Source organism: Myiozetetes cayanensis, unplaced genomic scaffold (genome assembly GCF_022539395.1).
Source record: "Myiozetetes cayanensis isolate MyiCay16 unplaced genomic scaffold, myiCay2020 scf2-11, whole genome shotgun sequence".
Lineage (NCBI taxonomy): Eukaryota > Metazoa > Chordata > Aves > Passeriformes > Tyrannidae > Myiozetetes > Myiozetetes cayanensis.
This window is the reverse complement of record NW_026087411.1, coordinates 44,834,995-44,853,384: the sequence shown is the minus strand read 5'-3', so window position 1 is coordinate 44,853,384 and position 18,390 is coordinate 44,834,995. Positions and strand designations below refer to the sequence as shown.

The 18,390-nt window shown below is 35.7% G+C and overlaps 1 protein-coding gene across 4 annotated transcripts in view; it reads right to left on the bottom strand.

Moving 5' to 3' along the window:
* The window catches only part of PDE10A (phosphodiesterase 10A), a 358,481-nt gene that overhangs the window by 19,274 nt on the left and 320,817 nt on the right, over window positions 1-18,390 (bottom strand). For all 4 annotated transcript variants that reach the window (XM_050316279.1, XM_050316278.1, XM_050316277.1 and 1 more), the window contains 8 exons: window positions 17,968-18,019; window positions 14,337-14,479; window positions 12,050-12,142; window positions 11,276-11,462; window positions 9,751-9,893; window positions 7,674-7,757; window positions 5,767-5,917; window positions 3,009-3,164 (listed from right to left, as the gene is read on the bottom strand). In XM_050316279.1, the coding sequence (XP_050172236.1) occupies window positions 3,009-3,164; window positions 5,767-5,917; window positions 7,674-7,757; window positions 9,751-9,893; window positions 11,276-11,462; window positions 12,050-12,142; window positions 14,337-14,479; window positions 17,968-18,019 (1,009 nt within the window). The remainder of the gene's footprint in view (window positions 1-3,008; window positions 3,165-5,766; window positions 5,918-7,673; window positions 7,758-9,750; window positions 9,894-11,275; window positions 11,463-12,049; window positions 12,143-14,336; window positions 14,480-17,967; window positions 18,020-18,390) is intronic.

The following is an 18,390-nucleotide window of genomic DNA, read 5'->3' as shown; positions in this document are numbered from 1 at the left end:
TGAACTATTAATTTGGTTTTGGGACTGCTCCTTCTGAAGCCTAAAGGTATTACTAGAGAAAAATGCTAGCTTTTTCTTCTCTGATTTATAAGTATTACAGACACAGTTCCAGACAGTGTTAGCTTGGAAACTTGTGGACCAATCCTGGTCCAGAGTACTGCATGGTCAAGTTGGTAAACTGAGTGCCTGAGTCACTTTAGCACAATTTTGGTACTGCATAACACATAGTATGGATAAAGAAAAGAAGCTGAAAGTACTAAATAATTTTCTTTTCCTAATGTTGCAAATGAAATGTGGCTGAAATCGATGCATTTTCTGACATAATTTTCCATACAGAAATAAAGTTAATTATTTTAAATATTGAAACATCTAGGGGGAAAAGCTGCTTTGTTCAGCCTTGAGTTGACTGAGTCATAAACTAAAGACAATGATTTCCACTACGGAAATTCTGGTAACACACCACTGTTGTCACTTTTCAATTTCCACTATGTATTATTGAGCATTTAACTGACAATATCCGTGCATTGTGATCGCTCAAGAAGTTATATCACATTTTGAAAAGTCAACACTATTTTCTAAGATTTGGAAAACAACTTGTCAAAGTCTTCCTACTGTTGAGAGGAAGTAGAGAAAAATAAGAAAGAATGAGCCAGCCATGTCAAGGTGTGCACATTCAGAAACAGAAAATATTGTTAAAAATATATCAAATACAGATGCGTTTTGACATTTAATTGGCATTTGGGCTGAAACTCATAAAAAGTTTCCCTGACTTTCGTCAAGCATTTACATAATTTGCTCAAAATAAATCCTCTGTGGTACAATTAGGCCTAGTTTCTTTCACCATCCGGAACGTAAACATCGCTTTCCAATATTTTTACTTAGACAAGTAGATCTGTTTGGAATAATGAATAGAAAATACAAACCATCTATGTCTCAATGCTCCTCTGACAGATTCCTAAGTCAAAGAATGTGGTGGGTTTTTAAAAAAAAAAAAAAATGTTCAGAACCTTTTAACCTATCATTAACATTTTGGGAGCAAGAAATTACTACTACTAGTTTTCATGATTTACGGTTTTGGGGACCCTTTCCTCCCCAACCTTTCTGTGTAACCCACTGAGAACAAGATTTGTCCTAATTTGTCCTATTATTTACCTTATTCTAGATTCTACTCTTATGCTTTAGAAGCTGCACTCAGAAAGACCACTGTGACAGCTTCTATTCGTACTACTAGAAAAGAACTGATTCTGTTAGGTACTGACAGAAGCTGCGAGTTGTGAGCGTGTCACTTAAGCTTTTGAGCAGTACATACAAAGCACAACTCCCAAGATTTTGTTCTTTCCCTGCTGAGCTAAAGCTAGTGAATAGAATCCTTCTCTATTCCTAAGTATGGTGTCCACTAGAACTGCAGGTGAATTAGCAAAGCAGCTCTAAAGTTTAAAGTACTTAAAAGTACTGCAGGTTAGTAATGTAAAATTAAAACTCATTCAGATAAACCCTAAAGAGGTTGTTGGGTTAGTTGGCTTTTTTTCTAACAGTCCAAGAATTCAGTAAGGCTTTTTGATTCAAACGAAAAACAGAAAATCCAAAAGGCTGCTCTAATCTGCCTTTGCTGCTAATTACCTCCCATGGGGTGCTTTGGTAGCTGGTGTCTTGAATCCAATCTATAGCCTTGACCACTTATCTCCCTTTCTCACTCACACTAACAGCAAGCCTAGGAGGTAGCAGGGAAGCAAAAGCCTTCCTTGCCTTCTTGGAAAATGGGACTTTCATTGATTACAACATTTCTTCCCGAAAAAAGCAAAATGGTTTGGACAGGGAAATGATAATGACTGAGGAACATGCTCACTGCGCACAATGCACATGAGGAATGATCACTAAACATCTAATGCCATACCACCACCGGAGGATTCAATTATACCCTCCTAAATGAAGGAACATTCAGAGATAAAGCTTCTATTCTGTGATTAAATGCGTATGATGCCTAAAACCATAATCACAAGATGTCCTTCTGAATACAATAGAAATATGTATTTTTCCTAAAAGGTTAATAGGTATTTAAGAAAATAAATATATTTTCCCTGAAAGACCGCAAAGAAAGAAAAGTTAACAATGAATTAGTGGCATACTAGCATGGTAAGGTTGTGCATTGAGTGTCTGCATGGTAAATTAAAACCAGTCAGTACAAATATATTATGGACTGGCAGTTGGCTTCACGAGTGAGAGTTCTCACACTTCTAACTGAGCATAAAAAAAAAAATTCACTAATGAAAAAAAAACCTGTGTGTCAATAGCACACCTGGATTTCCCAAAATGTGTCTGAATGCTTTCTTGTAGTTTTATCTTCATTAAACAGACACATGACCTCATATTCGGGACTCTCTTTCACAGAATATTACCTTATTCATTTTTTTATTTCAAATTGCTGAGTAACAAAGAAGCACTGAATAACATAATGAAATACATTTACAATTCTCATGCGTGCAAAATTAACATTTACTCTTTCATGCCACACATTTAATGTTCACAGAATTTATTACAGCAGGTTTTCAATTTTCTCATGTGAAAAAGCCTCAGTACTAGAGGTTTTTTTCAGAATTTCAGGATTGTTGAAGACTTTTTTGAAGTACAATATGATGGAAATATCTAAGTAAGTGAGAAATTGATTTTTCATTTTCAAAGTTCCTATTCTACATGGTCACAGAAAAAACCCTCATTGACCCAGAAGCTAATGATCTCCAGAGGAAGGCCATAAACCAAGACCTTCAAATACACAATACTTTTTATAAACTCAAGATTTTGAGAAAGCTATGTTTTGCATGATTTTTGAATGTTTGGGTTGCTAATTGTAAAACCTGGTTTGCTGTAATAAATCTTCCATTCTTCTAAATGAGTACTACAATCCAGAAACTAAATTAAGCATGCTTCAGAAAATCTACTGGGTAATGATGTGATTCTTATTTTCACCACTGGACTCTACTGCACAGAAGATACAATTTCAATAATCCTACCTGCAGAATGGACACAGTCTGCGAGAAATGGTGCTGTTCCATTGTTGACGTGGAATAGAGAGCAGCTAAGGGGTGATCAAATTTCTGAAGATAGCTGTTGCTGTAACCTCTGTGATCCAGGTCATGACACAGGCATGCAACTAAAAGACCTTTGCGCTACAAAAAAGAAGTTGACATAAGCATGAAAAGCAAGATGTATTTTCTGCCCCTAGATGTCACTCTCTACCCAAAATACTGTAGGAGTTGCACTATGCTTACACTGCCTTCAAAAAGCACATGGAGAGATATCCTTAAAATTGTGAGAAACACGACAGTGAGGATGTGCTGAATTAAAGTTCTTGACCCAATTGTAACTCAAATCTTTTATATATTATGCATTTTAAAACGATTGTTGCACAAGTACACAATATTGGATGGACTCCTCTTCAGAAGAAATCTGCATTTTAAAGAGAGTCTGGTCATCCACTGAATCTTCATCATGTTTATTAAAAAAATATAAAGCACAGTTATTGGGTTAGAAGAAACATAAAGATGTATGATGTCCTAGTGAAGGCAGCTGCACCGAAGTTCAATCCTAGACCTTCTTCTGCAACACTCCTCAAAGATGCTGACCAAGTCTCCCAGTTGAAAATTTTCCTAGAAAGTCACTAATGTGAGACACAATTGCTGGACAATGACAATTGTAAACAAAGACAGTAATTGACTTTTCTTCATTTAATTAACCCTTTATATCCTGATGAAATGGAATCCCTGAAATCTGTCACACAAAATACATGAAGTCCTGCAAAAGGTTTTCACACAAGCACGTGTGTTTTAAAAACAAATTCAATAATGTTTGTGAATTTGTCACTGTCAGAAGAGAGTATCATGTGAAAATATCTTCATACACCTAAGAGCTGTGTCTTATAGCTGGTTCTGATGAGTGTTCAGTAAACAAGGGTAAAATGAGGCAGAAAAAGAATATTGATTAACCACCCATTATGTGAGCAACGTCCAACCTGTACACTGCACTAACAGACAAGAATCTGAGGAAAAATAGCAAACAATGATGTAACTAAAGATTATTATAAATATGCAATGTGCAGAAATAAGGTTGCAGCAACTGTAACTGTATTTCTCATTTTGAGACATTCACTTTTATTTTGAATGATGTCTTTTCAATATTGCAACTTGTGAAGTGCATTTCTAAGAAATGCATAAAAAACCCAGATGATGCATCAGCCCATGTCCACACAGATCCTCAGGAGAAGTGGAACCCTTAGGAACATAACACACAGCTCTATTACTTGAAGTCATGCACTAACAAGCTTGTTCCTGTCTCCGTGTCTCAGGAAGTCATTCTTGTCAGTCCTTCAGGATTAGACAATGCCTAATGACAGTGCTCTTGATCTGGTACGCATTGTCCCTGCTTGGACCACAATTCTTTCACCACTGCAAACTCTTGAATCTATTTGTCTGTAGATCAGTGTCTCCCTTACAGTGTTTCATACTTCTCTTTCCAACTCGAAGTCTACTGATTTTCATGTCATCATCCCTCACCTAAGACCAGCCCACCCTAGTTCCCCAAACTTTCCTTCAACAGTTTCCTATATTCTTGTTGGATTCCTCTGCAGTATCAAAAAAGGAGACTGCTCAAAAAGCTGGTATATAGACTGGTATAAGACACTCAAAGAGATGAAGGCTTTCAGAGAGCAAAGACTGTTTCCATCTCTCTTAAAAGCTGTCTCTTTTGCTCTCCTTTCTTTCTTACTCTGCATGTTCAAACTACTTGGTTAGTACTGAATGTTTTGGAGCTTTAAATATTCCCTGAGGCTCCTTTTCATAGACTTTGTTGTTAAAAGAATACTGATATTTTTTTTCAAACTTGTATAGCTTTGCAAACTTTCAGCATATGCCTGGTAAATGCCATTTTCATATTCCAGTGTCAATTTTTATGTCCCCAATTTACAGCAGGATAAAGTAGACCTTTTCAAGTGAAAGCTCACTAAATTTTATTTTACTCTTAGAGAGTGAACAAAACTTTGATTTCTACTAGCAAGTTTCCTTAAAAGAGTCAAACAATTTTGTCTGAAATTTCCCCAAATGAATCAGCTTGAGGAATTTAACAGAGCTTGGAAAATTACAGCCCAAATGACTAGTATTTGTCAGTTATACACAACTGAAAACAGGTTCTCCCAGTCAGAAGTTTCATGTAACATTTATAAGAGACAGCACTCCCAGTTGTACTTACCATGAATCAGAAGAAAAACAACTGACAGTTCTTTATACTGCGTATTAACATTCTAAGCCTTCCACTTTATTATTATATCTTTTCCAGTTGGTGATTTAATTTAAAGTTTGACTCTTCTCCTTTACTCACATATGTCAACCATCTCTGCAAACCTTGTCCTCCTATTCAGGATCCCCCAGACTTCACAGGATCCAAGATCCAGGATGTTTCCCTCCTCAGAACAGATCCAACACAGTTTAATTATTAAAGACTGTGGTTGTAAGTGGGCAGGGAGAACCTCAAAATTTGGACATGGACTACATCAAATCTGCCACAGTTTTTTCAAGAGCAGACCTGAAAAATATGTCTAGAATTAGGAATCTGATTAATTCTCCTTCCTCAGGCTCTCTACTCACATCCATTCCTCTATGGGGACCTTGACATATACTCTCCCCAAGCTGACAACAAAACACTAGCATAGAAAATGTACTTGTATGAGAGCTGATAGCTCTGATGAGGTGTAGTAACTGATACCATCCTGTCACCTACCTCTAGATCAGTGAAAAGCCCCTGGTTGTTCTGTAGTATGGCATACATGCAGTGTGCAACGGTAACTGCATGCTTCCAGTTGTGGTAGGGCACACGGCGATAATTCTTCTTTACAGACATAGTAAATCGGCACAGCTTTTCAAGTTCAAAGCTAGAAAGAAATTAATTTGGTCAGAGACAAGAGATAAGAACAGGAAAAACAACCAACAGAGGAGAAAAGATGCTCTTTGATTTACTTTTCTTGCTAGGATTGACTCTCCTTGTGGATGGTTCATTAAATGACATGAAGAGTCATTCATAGAATCACAGAAGCCACCGGGTTGGAAAAGACCTCCAAGATCATCAATCCCAACCCTTGCTCCAACACCACCGTGGTTACTAGACCATGGCACTAAGTGCCACATCCAGTGTCATCTTAAAAACCTCCAGAGACAGTGAATCCACCATCTCCAGGGCAGCCCATTCCAATGTTTGATCACTCTCTCTGTAAAAAATTTCTTCCTAATATTCAACCTAAACCTCCCCTGGCAGAGCTTGAGACCATGCCCTCTTGTCCTACTGCTGGCTCTTGGGAGAAGAGACCGACCCCCACGTGGCTACAACCTCCTTTCAGGTAGTTGTAGAGAGTGATGAGGTGATGCTGCATTTTGTATACTTGATTGAAGCAGTAAAATATTATGTCTTCAGAGGAGCAAAAAAATATAATGAGTATTATAGACTTTTGTTTGAAATCCTCTCTGGACAGGACAATTATACATTTTATAGGTACATACTTAAAGACACAGTCTTACTCCTTAATATACTAAAAATCAAATTTTTGTCTTAAAATATTTGTAGTTGTTTCAAAGGGTTGAGAGGTTTTGTTCTTTCAGAAATTAAATACAAGTCCAGTCCCAACAGCCTCCTTTTCAAATATTTTCCTCGTTTTTGTTTCTTTAACTTTATATGTGAAAGCTGAGACCCATTTGAAAAACATCAAGTAGATATTAATTTTTTCTCACTGAAGTCACACTTTGAAAGGAAGAGACTGGGAGTCAGAGAGCGAAGAGAACAGAACCTAGCTGAAAGTTTGAACCCCTATCCTGCATCCACAGCCATTCAGTCAGGAATGGAAGCAATCTAACTACACTGAGCACTAGAGAACTGTATTTAGAACAGTCACTCACTTTGCAGCATTGAGGAAGACAGAAAGACACACTCAGTCAGTTAAAAAAAAATGAAGCACCAGCAAATGTTTCCCAAATGTTGTTCCCTTTTTTAAGGAGATACTTCCCCTTTCAACTGACCACCTACAGATTTTCTTCCATAATTCTAAGTAGCTCCCTTCTTTCAGCATAAAGACATACTCAGCCAAGAGACTACTGATCTTAGTAATGATAATGGACACTGAAAGGACAATAAATGAAGCATTTCATTTGAAAATAATTCACTTCCATAATTAAAGCACAACTACGCAAATAACTGATTTATTTAGCAAGATAAGATCTAACTTTGGTTTACTTTTACCATAAACTCTATTAATTTCAGCAACTATATATTTGAAAACTCAGTGTTCACAATCCTTCTCTCCTTTTTGGCAAGAATGCCTTTAATATCTTCACCATCTTCTGTCTGAAAAGTAATCTCATCTCAGAACCAAATAATGCTTCTATATTTTGGAAGGATGACTGTTTGGATGGTATCATGAGTTCTTTAACCTGACTGTTCCCAGATTTTATTAACTGAAGACCAAGAAGCTGGGACAGGAGATCCAGCTTGCTTATTACATCCCTGTACAGAATAAACATAGTAAATAAATGTCAAAGAAAACAGACCTTGAATTAGAAAATAATTATCTCAAAAATTATTAATAATAACCCCCCCTCCAGAAATAACATAATTAAAGCAATAAACCATATACTTCATACCAGGCTGTCCCACAGGACTGGTGAACCATGTAGACAAAAATGGCAGGCCAGACATCCTCATATGGACTGATATCAAAATGGTATCTAAGAAGAAAATTTCAGCTTAGTAAACACAAACACCTTTTCATTCTTACTAAAAGCAGGTGAAAATAACTTGGTAATGCATATGCAGCAACATTCACTTGTTTCTGAATACACACAGAATACTGAATTTACAAGCTGTATTTTCCAGTAACATTAAGTTATATATTTCTGCTAAGGTCAATGGAACTATGCTCATAGGATCATAGAATCATTTAATCATTTAGGTTGGAAAATATCCTTATGATAGCATCCAACTGATTTGCTTTGTTTAGTTAACAGAAACATAACTCTTTATTTAAGGATTCACTTTTTAAGTAATAGACAAAAAATCTCAGGGATGATGAGGGTTTTACAGGCTCTCCTAAAGCATTCTTTTCTCCCAGGAATTGTAAACAAGGTGTCTCTAATAATATATTTACTGGTCTTCTTTTTCAATAGTTTCTGTCACAAATTGTGTGAGACTTGCTTTAATTTTGATAGAGGAAAAAAACAGTTTTTACTGGCTAATAGAAATCAAGACGAAACTTTAAAAATTAAAACATTCAATAACACATTTTTTATGTTTCATTGGTTGAAGACTTCTCCCTTCTCCTGATATCAATATCTGGGCCTAATATTAGGGACTTGGGACAGCAGGACTGTTTGTCCTTGGATTTCTTAACCCTTTCCCTGTGCCTTCTGTGCTTCAAGCCTTTTCCTCTCCCTGGAACTCAGCTAACCACTTGTGTGTAATGTGGCATAATGAACAGCACAGCAGGTGTGAGACAGCTGAAGGTAGCTGAATTGCTTGGGAAATGCTTAAATGTATTCAGATTGCTTGAACTAGGGGATGATAATATAATTTAGAATGAAACCTGCCATCTTTACAAGTAAAATTCATTTTTTATGAGGAGGTGGGTTATATAATATCACCTAACAAAGCACAAGAAATTGTATTGCAAAAAATAAGTAATCCTGCAAGCTGCTAATACTCTGGAATTAAAGTAAATCACTTCAGCATGTAATGAACTTTAACTGTAAGCATTCCCTGTTAAGCACAGGCTTGCGTGCTTTGTTCGCTCAGCTACAGTGCTCAGTGCTGAACACAAGTGAACAAGTCTGGAGATTAGGTTTACAAAGACAATTTATATTTTGTGACTCAGTAGCTGACTTCAGGCACCTGGTCACTAGAGTAGAATTTACTGTCCTAGACCAGAAAGACTGACTAAAAAATATGATGACTCACGTTGTTACGATTGAGTGGGCACTGACAATAAAATACAGATAGAGGTACATCTTCAGCACATGGCAGATACTGGAGAGCTGAAATTAACTGAATTATGTCAGAGAAAGACTAAGAGGCTGGATGGGAAGTCCTCCTCTAAATTTAGGCTGCAACTCTAAACTCTAGCGCTTGGGATTCATAATCCTGAATTATCATTTTCCCCTCCTTCAAGAAGCACAAGCAGATGTACACACACATACACACTCAAAACTCACAAAAAAACACCAAACATCCCCTACACCATCTCCCAACCTAAACCCAAAAAACACCCAACCCAGAACATCCTAGGAACAAGCTAGGATGCATGTGTTTTATTCTAAAGCATATCCAAGGGGATGACATCATGCATTCGGTCTTAAGTACTCGTGTTCCAAGCTCAGCCTCCTCTCTGGCTCTAATATGATGGTGACTTGGGACTATCAGAATGAAAGCTCAATTCTACAAATCCTAGGTAACAACTAATGATTAAAGCAACTACTGTACCTATCCATACCTGTGGAAAATGTTACCATTCTGAGAAGGTATTATTTTATATCTTTGAAAGATAAATTTCGTTCATAGGTCATTAAGCATAACTAAGAAAGCCAGAGATAAACCCCCATGATATTTTGATAATTCAATAATAAAATCGCTTCCTACAAAACACTCCACTACAAATAGGAAACAAACCCTGTCTTTTTACCAGCCTGATAAAAGATACAATTGTTACTATGTAAGAAAAATACTTACAGCTCAATTTCTTTATAAATATGTGGAGGCAGTGTACAGTGCATGAGGTTTTGCCACTCTTCCGCTGTACAAACACTATGGTAGGATAGCTTCTCCATTGTTACACGGTAAATACACTCTGAATGACGAATTCTGTGGTACATCTGAAAAAGGGAAGCCATTTATGAATGTGAAATTTTAATAAAGGAAAAAAAAATTCCTGTATTCAAGCACTGATTATTAAAATACACATCTGCAAAAATGTTAGTGCGTTTGGCTACACAATTTCACACATTAGAAAAGTGACAGATTATATGAAATTCAAGACTTCTGGAAAACTAGGCCTTCTATCACATCATTCTGCATCTGCTGACTCAGGTAAACATCTAAGGCTCAGCTGATATTCCGCTGCATGTGAGCTCTCCCAGGAAAAAAACCTCAAAGTTCAGGAGTCATAAATGCCAACAGAAAGAAAACTGGTAACAGGGTACAATTCTTTTTTTCTGCCACTGCATGAATTTAGCTATTAATTGGTACAAATTACTGCTACCCGTGCACAGTAAAGAGTATGTGAGATGTTTATCATACCTATGTTACTATTCAATATGAAAAATAAGTACAGTTAATTACTGAGATGTTCAGACATTGCACACGTGGCATGGTTTGTAAACAACTGACAACATAAGTTACTACTAAAACAATCCTCTGGAGCAGTATGCCCTGAATGGTAACATTCACCATCTGAAAAGAGTGAACTCACACACAAATGAGTGGTTGCAAAGCCTCAAGTATAATTTATATGCAGGCCTTTCTACTTGCATTGACCTGTATGAAACAACTTTAAGTAACTGCTAATAAAATTTTCTGCCCCAGTGTATCAACAACACAATGTTGCTAAAATTACTTAACTTAAATCACCAGGCTTAACTGGCATTGCACTGTATCTTACCTCCCATGAACATACACAGTTTTTCTGCACTGCATTTTTATTGAATTTATCGTATTTTTATATTTATACAGTAATGATCACTAAATGTTTATGTATCCTACAGGAATAGCAATTTTTGAGAGGGTAAAGGGTTTGAGGACAAAAAAAGCTATCCACTGTTCTCTAGAAGCATGGATAATTATGAGTATATACCATAGAATATAAAGGTATAAATTGATCTCTGAGTATTAAGCATACGGTATTGAAAGAATGCATAGCAACTCCATCTCCCAGTTAAATTTGTAAAACATGTAATCTGAACTTATAACAGTAAATAAGAATCATACTTTCTAAAGGAAAATAGAAGGCAGATACCATTCACATTTCAGAGCTTGCTCTCTCACTTTAGCTACTCAAAATTGATGTTTCCAGAGTATGTTTATTTCAAAAAGGATCAAACAAATCCCTTAAAATAGAATTATTCAGCAAGGAATTAAATGATTCCTGTTTTCTTTTTAATTCAATAAAATACATTATGAATCATTTTAATAATATGCAACATCAAAATACCTAAGTATTCCCATTATAACTGTTTAAAAAACTGTAAATAAAACTTACATTAGCACAGTGTAAGGCTAAAGCACAAAAGACTGCAAACATTTTAAAGTTGTTCTCATCAGTTTTAGAGAAGGCACTTCCACTTATTTTGTTCACCATCTGCACAACACCTATTACACTTCCTCGGCTTACAATAGGCATGCACAGGATATTTCTGGTTGTGTATCCTGTGTAGAGGTCTACTTCTCTGGAAAGCCATAAAAGAGAAAGAAAAAGAGAAAAGATTAGTATTATCAATTAATATCTATTCCTCGATTCTCAGAAATGTTGATGACCAATACACTGAATCGTTTGAAAGTAGTTGTAATTAGTACATCCAAGAATTTCACCTCCAAAGCCCTCAAATATTTCCATCTACTGTGTCATACTCAGAAAGAACTTTTTAATCCTTTAATCTCCATTTTCAAGGTAAAAAAAAAAAATATTTCCTTTAACATAGAGTAAGCTTTTTCATAAATGTAAAGAATATTCATCTATTTTTAGGAATGCCATTTGTTAATCAACTGCTTTTTCTCACCTGAAATTAATCACATTGCAGGGAGACTAATAATGAAAGTTGGCAACAATCTAAATAAATTTTTCTCCGCTATATTTATATTTGATAAAAACAATATTTTTTATTTGTATCTTAAAAATATCTCTGATTGCTAAAGCAGGTTGCCTCCTCATCAGAGGATCACAGCTCCATGAATCCATATGAATATGAAATTTAAGTGGTAAATTTAACTAAAAGGTTTGATGAGCTACCTTCCCCTACCACAAACAACATCCTACCTGTTAAAGCGTGGATCTGCATAGGCATCAGGGATGTTAAGGACTTCTCCTGTTCTTGCCACTTGACCAGCTATTCCTTTTTCTATAGAAAATCTGGAGAAAACAAAAATGTGTATCAGCCACAATATGAGCTACCGGAAAAAAACATTTTTCCAGTGGAGTCTGTCTCAGGCACAGTAATGGGCATTTGTTCCCAACCAGAGCCATTTTGTTGCTTTTGGGAGAAAAATCTTACAAGACAACAACTAGTAGTACATAATAAAATAAAAAAGCACAAACTAATAGATACTTTCTGAAAACATTTTATACATATATATATATATATATATAAAACTAGTTCAATACAAAACATTTTATTATATGACCATTTTAGTGATGAAAATTCAAAATCTTCAGTAACCTGGAGGTTATCCCTGATAAGCATAACATTTGCACAGAATCTGAGACTTCTGTTTATCTTTATAAGGTATTGATTTTATTATCATTTTTACATATTCATTTTTTTCTCTAGACACAACACAGGTAACATGGAGCTTGTTTCTTCAGGTAGGGTGTGTGTGGGTGTGTGTGTGGATTTGGTAAAATAAAATTTGGAAAAAGACCAGTGGAAATTTCAAAGCTAAAAATTATATGCATTTGCTATGTAGACTTTGGAATATCTAGCTTGTTTCATGACACAAACAATGCCATGATACTAACTGCATCCCTTAATCGCCACAAGGAAACTAAACCCAACAAATATATTCCTGAGTTGAATCTTGTGACAAAATAATTTTCAATTCTTTGACATAAAGCAGTTATTAAATACAAACAGAACAGAACTTATGCAGAAAAATATGTAAAAATATGTAGAAGGAATAATCGTACGTGGAACACTTTGAAGTGTAACTGTACCCTGACAGTACCCTGATCCCCATCGAAGTTAGTGATAAACCCACCAGGATTTCACCCTGCACACCTGACTTTAAGTTATTTTCTGTTGCTTCTTATGATAAGTACATCACACTAACTTAAGACACCTTCCTGATGACTCACTCAGTGTCACTTTCTTACAGATATTTAAGTTGCACTCCACTTTCATATACAGCACCTGTGAAATGGCTCACACCTTGCACTCAGAATCAACATTTCAATAACATACAGAAAAGACAGAAAGATATAAACAATAAAAACAATTATCAAGAAGAAGTATGAAAGTGTATGTTAGAGCAGGCCGTCTTTAATTTACAGCACCTTCTTGTTTGTCAGTATGCAAATTGCACCAATTTTGACTCCTTCCATTCTCAATCACACACTAGTAAGTGGGAGGTAGTTTGTCTAAAGGAGTCTAAGCAACAGCATGAATCACATCTCATACTGGTCCAGAACTTTAAAAGTATAAGGAGGAAATTAAAAAAAGTTCTGATAAAATCCATGCTGAGTATTTTAGCAAAATTTTACAGCAAAATATCTAGTCATACACTTCTTTCCTTTTAAGAAGCTGTACATTTGAAATCTGTGTGCCTTTGAAAATATTGATCTGTATCTATTAAGGACTCATAATTTTTTTAAAGTGAAATATGCTATATTTATTATGTTGTTTTTCTTCTTTCTTTTAAAAAGCATGTAAGTGTAAAAATTATATAACTGTGACATGAAGCAGAAATACACATAGATTTCAGGCAGAAAATCTTGTGTAGTCATTAACAGGCCATATACATTTTCAGATTAACCACTTCAAGCATACTTCAGTATCAAAATTTTTTAAAAGTTTCAAAATAATCTAAATTCACATAAGAAAAGTAAAACTAAATTACTGAACTTGAAATCTTCAAAATCAGTGACCAGTCCATATGCCATTCTACACTTGTCTAGTCCGTCCAAAGAAGTACAAATTGTGATTTCCTTGCTTTGGATGCGCTTGAATCGCACAAATTTCAATTCCTCTTCGGAACCCTCTTGGGAAAAAAGTCCCAAACTGGCAGACTATGGATTAGGTGCACCATTACCTGCACCTTTACCTACCTCAGAACACCTCTGTTTTTTTCCCAACATGATTTCCAAAAGGACCGCCTCCGGAAGACGGCATTTCCAGGAGTGACGTTATAGCTTCAGAGACGTTGTTTCGATGGCACTGCAATGTCATTCCCAGAAGTACTACCTTCTGGAGGCGGGTCCTGGTGGGAATGATATCACAGTATGACAAGTATTGTCAGAGTACCTGCAGATAGGCACAGAAACTGGGTAATAAAATGCCTGCATGTCTGTAGTTACAATGAAGCTGCATTCTTCTGCTAGCTACTCTTACCTTATTTCTTTGGTCTTCTTGAAGACAGGTTTTCCATCATTTTCTTCTCCAATATCAAAAAGGTCTGAATACAGCTCCTTATTTTTGTGGTCAACCTGGAAGAGTGCACACCTATCTGCATTCACCAGGTTTTTTGCATATATCTACAGACAAAAAGAACAAAAGTAGGATTAATGGTCATGAGTTAGATTATCTTCAGTCATTTATCTGATAAAAAACTAAGTCACTGCAAGATAAAAGTTTTGAGAAATTATCCACTACAGAAATCTGTTTGAAGGAGCAATCTTTGAGGAGACAATTCCAAATTAAAGCCTTATTTGATATTGTTTCTCAAATTAAAGTGTTCCTCTCTTTGAGAAATGTAGGAATATCTTTAGAGACTTGATTATTTGCTAAAAGAAAATAGGCTTTCCTATTAAATTGTTTTTCAAGTACAAAGAAGGCTTTTCAAAATAGTACCTTCATTCTTCTATGTTTTTATACTATTCATCTTGACTTGATTTTAAATAGAACACTTTTGGTTTTTTGACTTCATCTTCAATGCAAATATATTGATATTGAATTTCCAGCAAAGATACGTAAAAGAGAGGGCAGTGCTTGTTTCTAAAAAATCTAAATGTGCCTGTAATAAATAACAATTAACAAATGATCCTTGTGAGTCCCTTCAAACTCAGAACATTCTGTGACTCTCTGAATTCTTTAATTAGAAGTGTCATTATAGATTATCCTGTGTATGGATTTCCCATGGGAAATGCCTGCACCTTCCTAATGTGGACCAGGGACAGTACTTGTACAAAAGCTGAGGCTTAGTGATTTTACATGAACTAACCAAGCCCACAAGGTACCAGCCACAGTCAAGGAAGTACCACAGGACAGCAATAGACTTGCATGGTCTCTATCATTCTTTGAAACAAGTTTTATCTTTGTGAAAACAACTGCCAGGAGCACTGAGTGTCAGAGTAGAATCTTGTCCTGGGAACACAGTAGCTCTTCACTGAAATATTTCTCTGACATACAATGGCCTTTCTGAGAAGAAGAGGAACAAGTAAACCAAAATCAAACAATGATCACCGAGCTAACTTAAGACGCCATATGCATGTTCAAGAACCTGCTCTATCCAATTCAGATAGGTTTCTCATGTTTCCTATCTGATCAGGATATATAGCAGCTGCATGGTAGAGCATGATCTGAGGTGGATACTGTTCAGCTTTGTGTATAATAGCCACCTAGTTGTTCAGCTAGAGAAAGAGGCTGACAACATCTTGATGTGCAATGCATGCAGATGGCATGTCTTAAGAATTCACAATACTTCCATATGAATGATCTCTCCCACCCCTTTTCTCTTATCTTTCAAAAATAAAAACAAAACTACAAAGTATTTAATTTCACATGAATGCAGACAGACCTTGGCAGGAAAAAAAAACACCTATGAGATGACAAAAATTAATTGAGAGACTAATTCTGTGTCATGGGAGCTGTGCAGTGGAAATTGCACAGAAGCCATCTAGACCAACTTGCAGGGCCCTCACATACAGACAGAATTTGTGGCTGGAAGGATTCTGTTGTCTTCTACTACATTTACTCCATCAGAGCAGTAGAAAAAGTCAGAGAAATTGCAATCCATGAGGTAACATTTGTGAAATTTTTCCCCCTCAGAGCATTAAGAAGCCTAAAGATTTCGACCACTCACACCATGAGTGTGAGTGAATAGAAACTGACAAAAAGGACAAAGGATCCAGTAAATGCTTCTTTACAATATTCAGAAACCATCAGATTTCTTTATAAAAACAACAGCCTAGTGTTGATTTTATACAATTAAACTTTTATGCTTTTACGCATATGACTCAAGAACATACCTTGATCACAACTCATGCTTTTCGAAAATGATTGCTTAAAAACTACTAATTGAGAGAAATAGTTAATGGGATGAGAGAGTCTTACTTCTCTAAATCCCTAGCTCCAATCCAGGCCAGTGATTGAAGGGGAGTATCAGTACAAAAATATGTTTTGCACTATCAATAGAGAGGCCAGGGATCATCTTTTGCATAAGCTGCTTGTAACTACTTTGAACATATTGGTAAGAAAATTTCTAAAGTAATGTAAACTTTTGCTTCCCCTCCTTACATCTATATTCAAAACCACCATTATACCATTTGTTTCACTGGGAGACTTTAATGAAAATAATACCAAAAAGAATGGAAAAAAAGCCCTATATTTATTTCTTTATTATTGCAGGAATAAATCAAACCATAAGTGCAATCACCAAAGGGTGAGGTGAAACTGAGTTCCACTCTTTTCTCGCTGTGAGACACAGAACAAGCCACATAATGATAAAATCATACTCTCATAAAATGGCAATAAACGTACAAACACATAATTCAGTTAATTGGTTCAAGAAAGAGACAAAAGCTGAAGAGGAAGCTCAGTATGAAACATCACACAGGTTAAAATGCAGAATCATGATGCAATCAAGTGTTGGAAAAGATGATGAAAGAGTAAGCATATTTTACTGCCAATTGTGTTTTCCACCAGATCTCTAATCATGGGGAGGAACAGGGAAGAATATCAATATTTGTTCTCAATGCCATATGTTATGTTATACCAGTTTTTTTAAATGTTAAGCTATTTTTAAGCAGTTCATTTAAATTGGAAAAGTCAGTGTTCAGAAATGTGTCCTATGTGCAGATTTCTTGACTGTGTACCAACTAGAATAAGACAAACACTGCAGAATATTTTCCATTACTAATTCAAGTTTCTAAATAAAACCACTTTAATGTTGTTTGCATTCTAACTTTGTTGTCTTTGAATATTCTAGCTAAGAATATCACTTTGAAGACTGGAGCAAGTATCAGAGTACTGCTGGAAAGTAAATTTTTGAATATGAAACTTTAAACAATGTTATCACAGACCTGATTAGGTTTACATTAGGAAAAAAGAACTAAAGAATGTAATGAAAGCTAAAGCTAAAAAGCATAATTCACATATCATACACTCAAAATGTGCTACAAACAACCAGTCCATATGCATTTTTAAACACTATTCAGGAAACAATTCTGAATTCAAAACTGATTATAATCTGCTACTGAACTATACTTTAACTTACTAATTAGTTACTACAATGGAAATAACGAAGCACTTGTTTAGTGGTTTCTATAAAACATTGACTGACTGTCACTCTAGCTTATGGGTGTAGTTTTGTAAAGCAAAGGGATGCGACGTCTTACACATCTCATTCAGCAACTGGAACAAATACTCTAGGAGTAATGTTTGACCTCTAGGCCTTGCTACAGACAGTAACTTCTTCAGCAGTGTTTTGCAGTATGTAGCAAATTGAATTTAGGAAGAAGCAATCAATACAACAAGCTGAAACAAAAAGAAAACCAGAATTCTTTCCATTACAATGTTCAAATCTTCTCTGAAACACTATCTAGTTCAGAGACAGTCATGTTTCATTACTTTTGAAAGCTGTGAACTGAAGCTGACCTTTGCCACCTTTTCCACATAGACACATTAATACTGTTTGTATTATATGTTCATTACAAACAGCTCATATATTCCAATGACGTAATGTCTTCAAGGAAAGGAAAATGAAGGACTTTAATAAACTTACAAATGAAAAAAGACAACTTACCATTATATGTTCAAGTAGAGAATCTATTGCAACTATGTTATCAAAATACGTTCTGCAGAGAAAGAGAAGTCAGTAAACATTCACATTTAGTCAAACACTTCTCAAATGGGTGTCACGGGCTCTTGTTTCACTCTGGGTTAATAGTGGAACCAGAATAAGTGAGGACAAAGCACTGCACCTTGAAAATTACTGACTGGCTCACTACAGCAGAAAGGAATTAAGAAATGGTCCTAACTCTGTTTCCTTCCACAGTTATTCTACAGTGACAGAATTGTAGAATATTCTTTATTACACACTGAATTTTCTCTGCAAGAAAAGGAAAAGACTAACAAACATTGCCTACCACGAACTGAATAGGTCCCTGCTGAGGAACACCAAGAATTTATCACAGTGCTCTGGCATGTCTGACACACTGAAAATTTT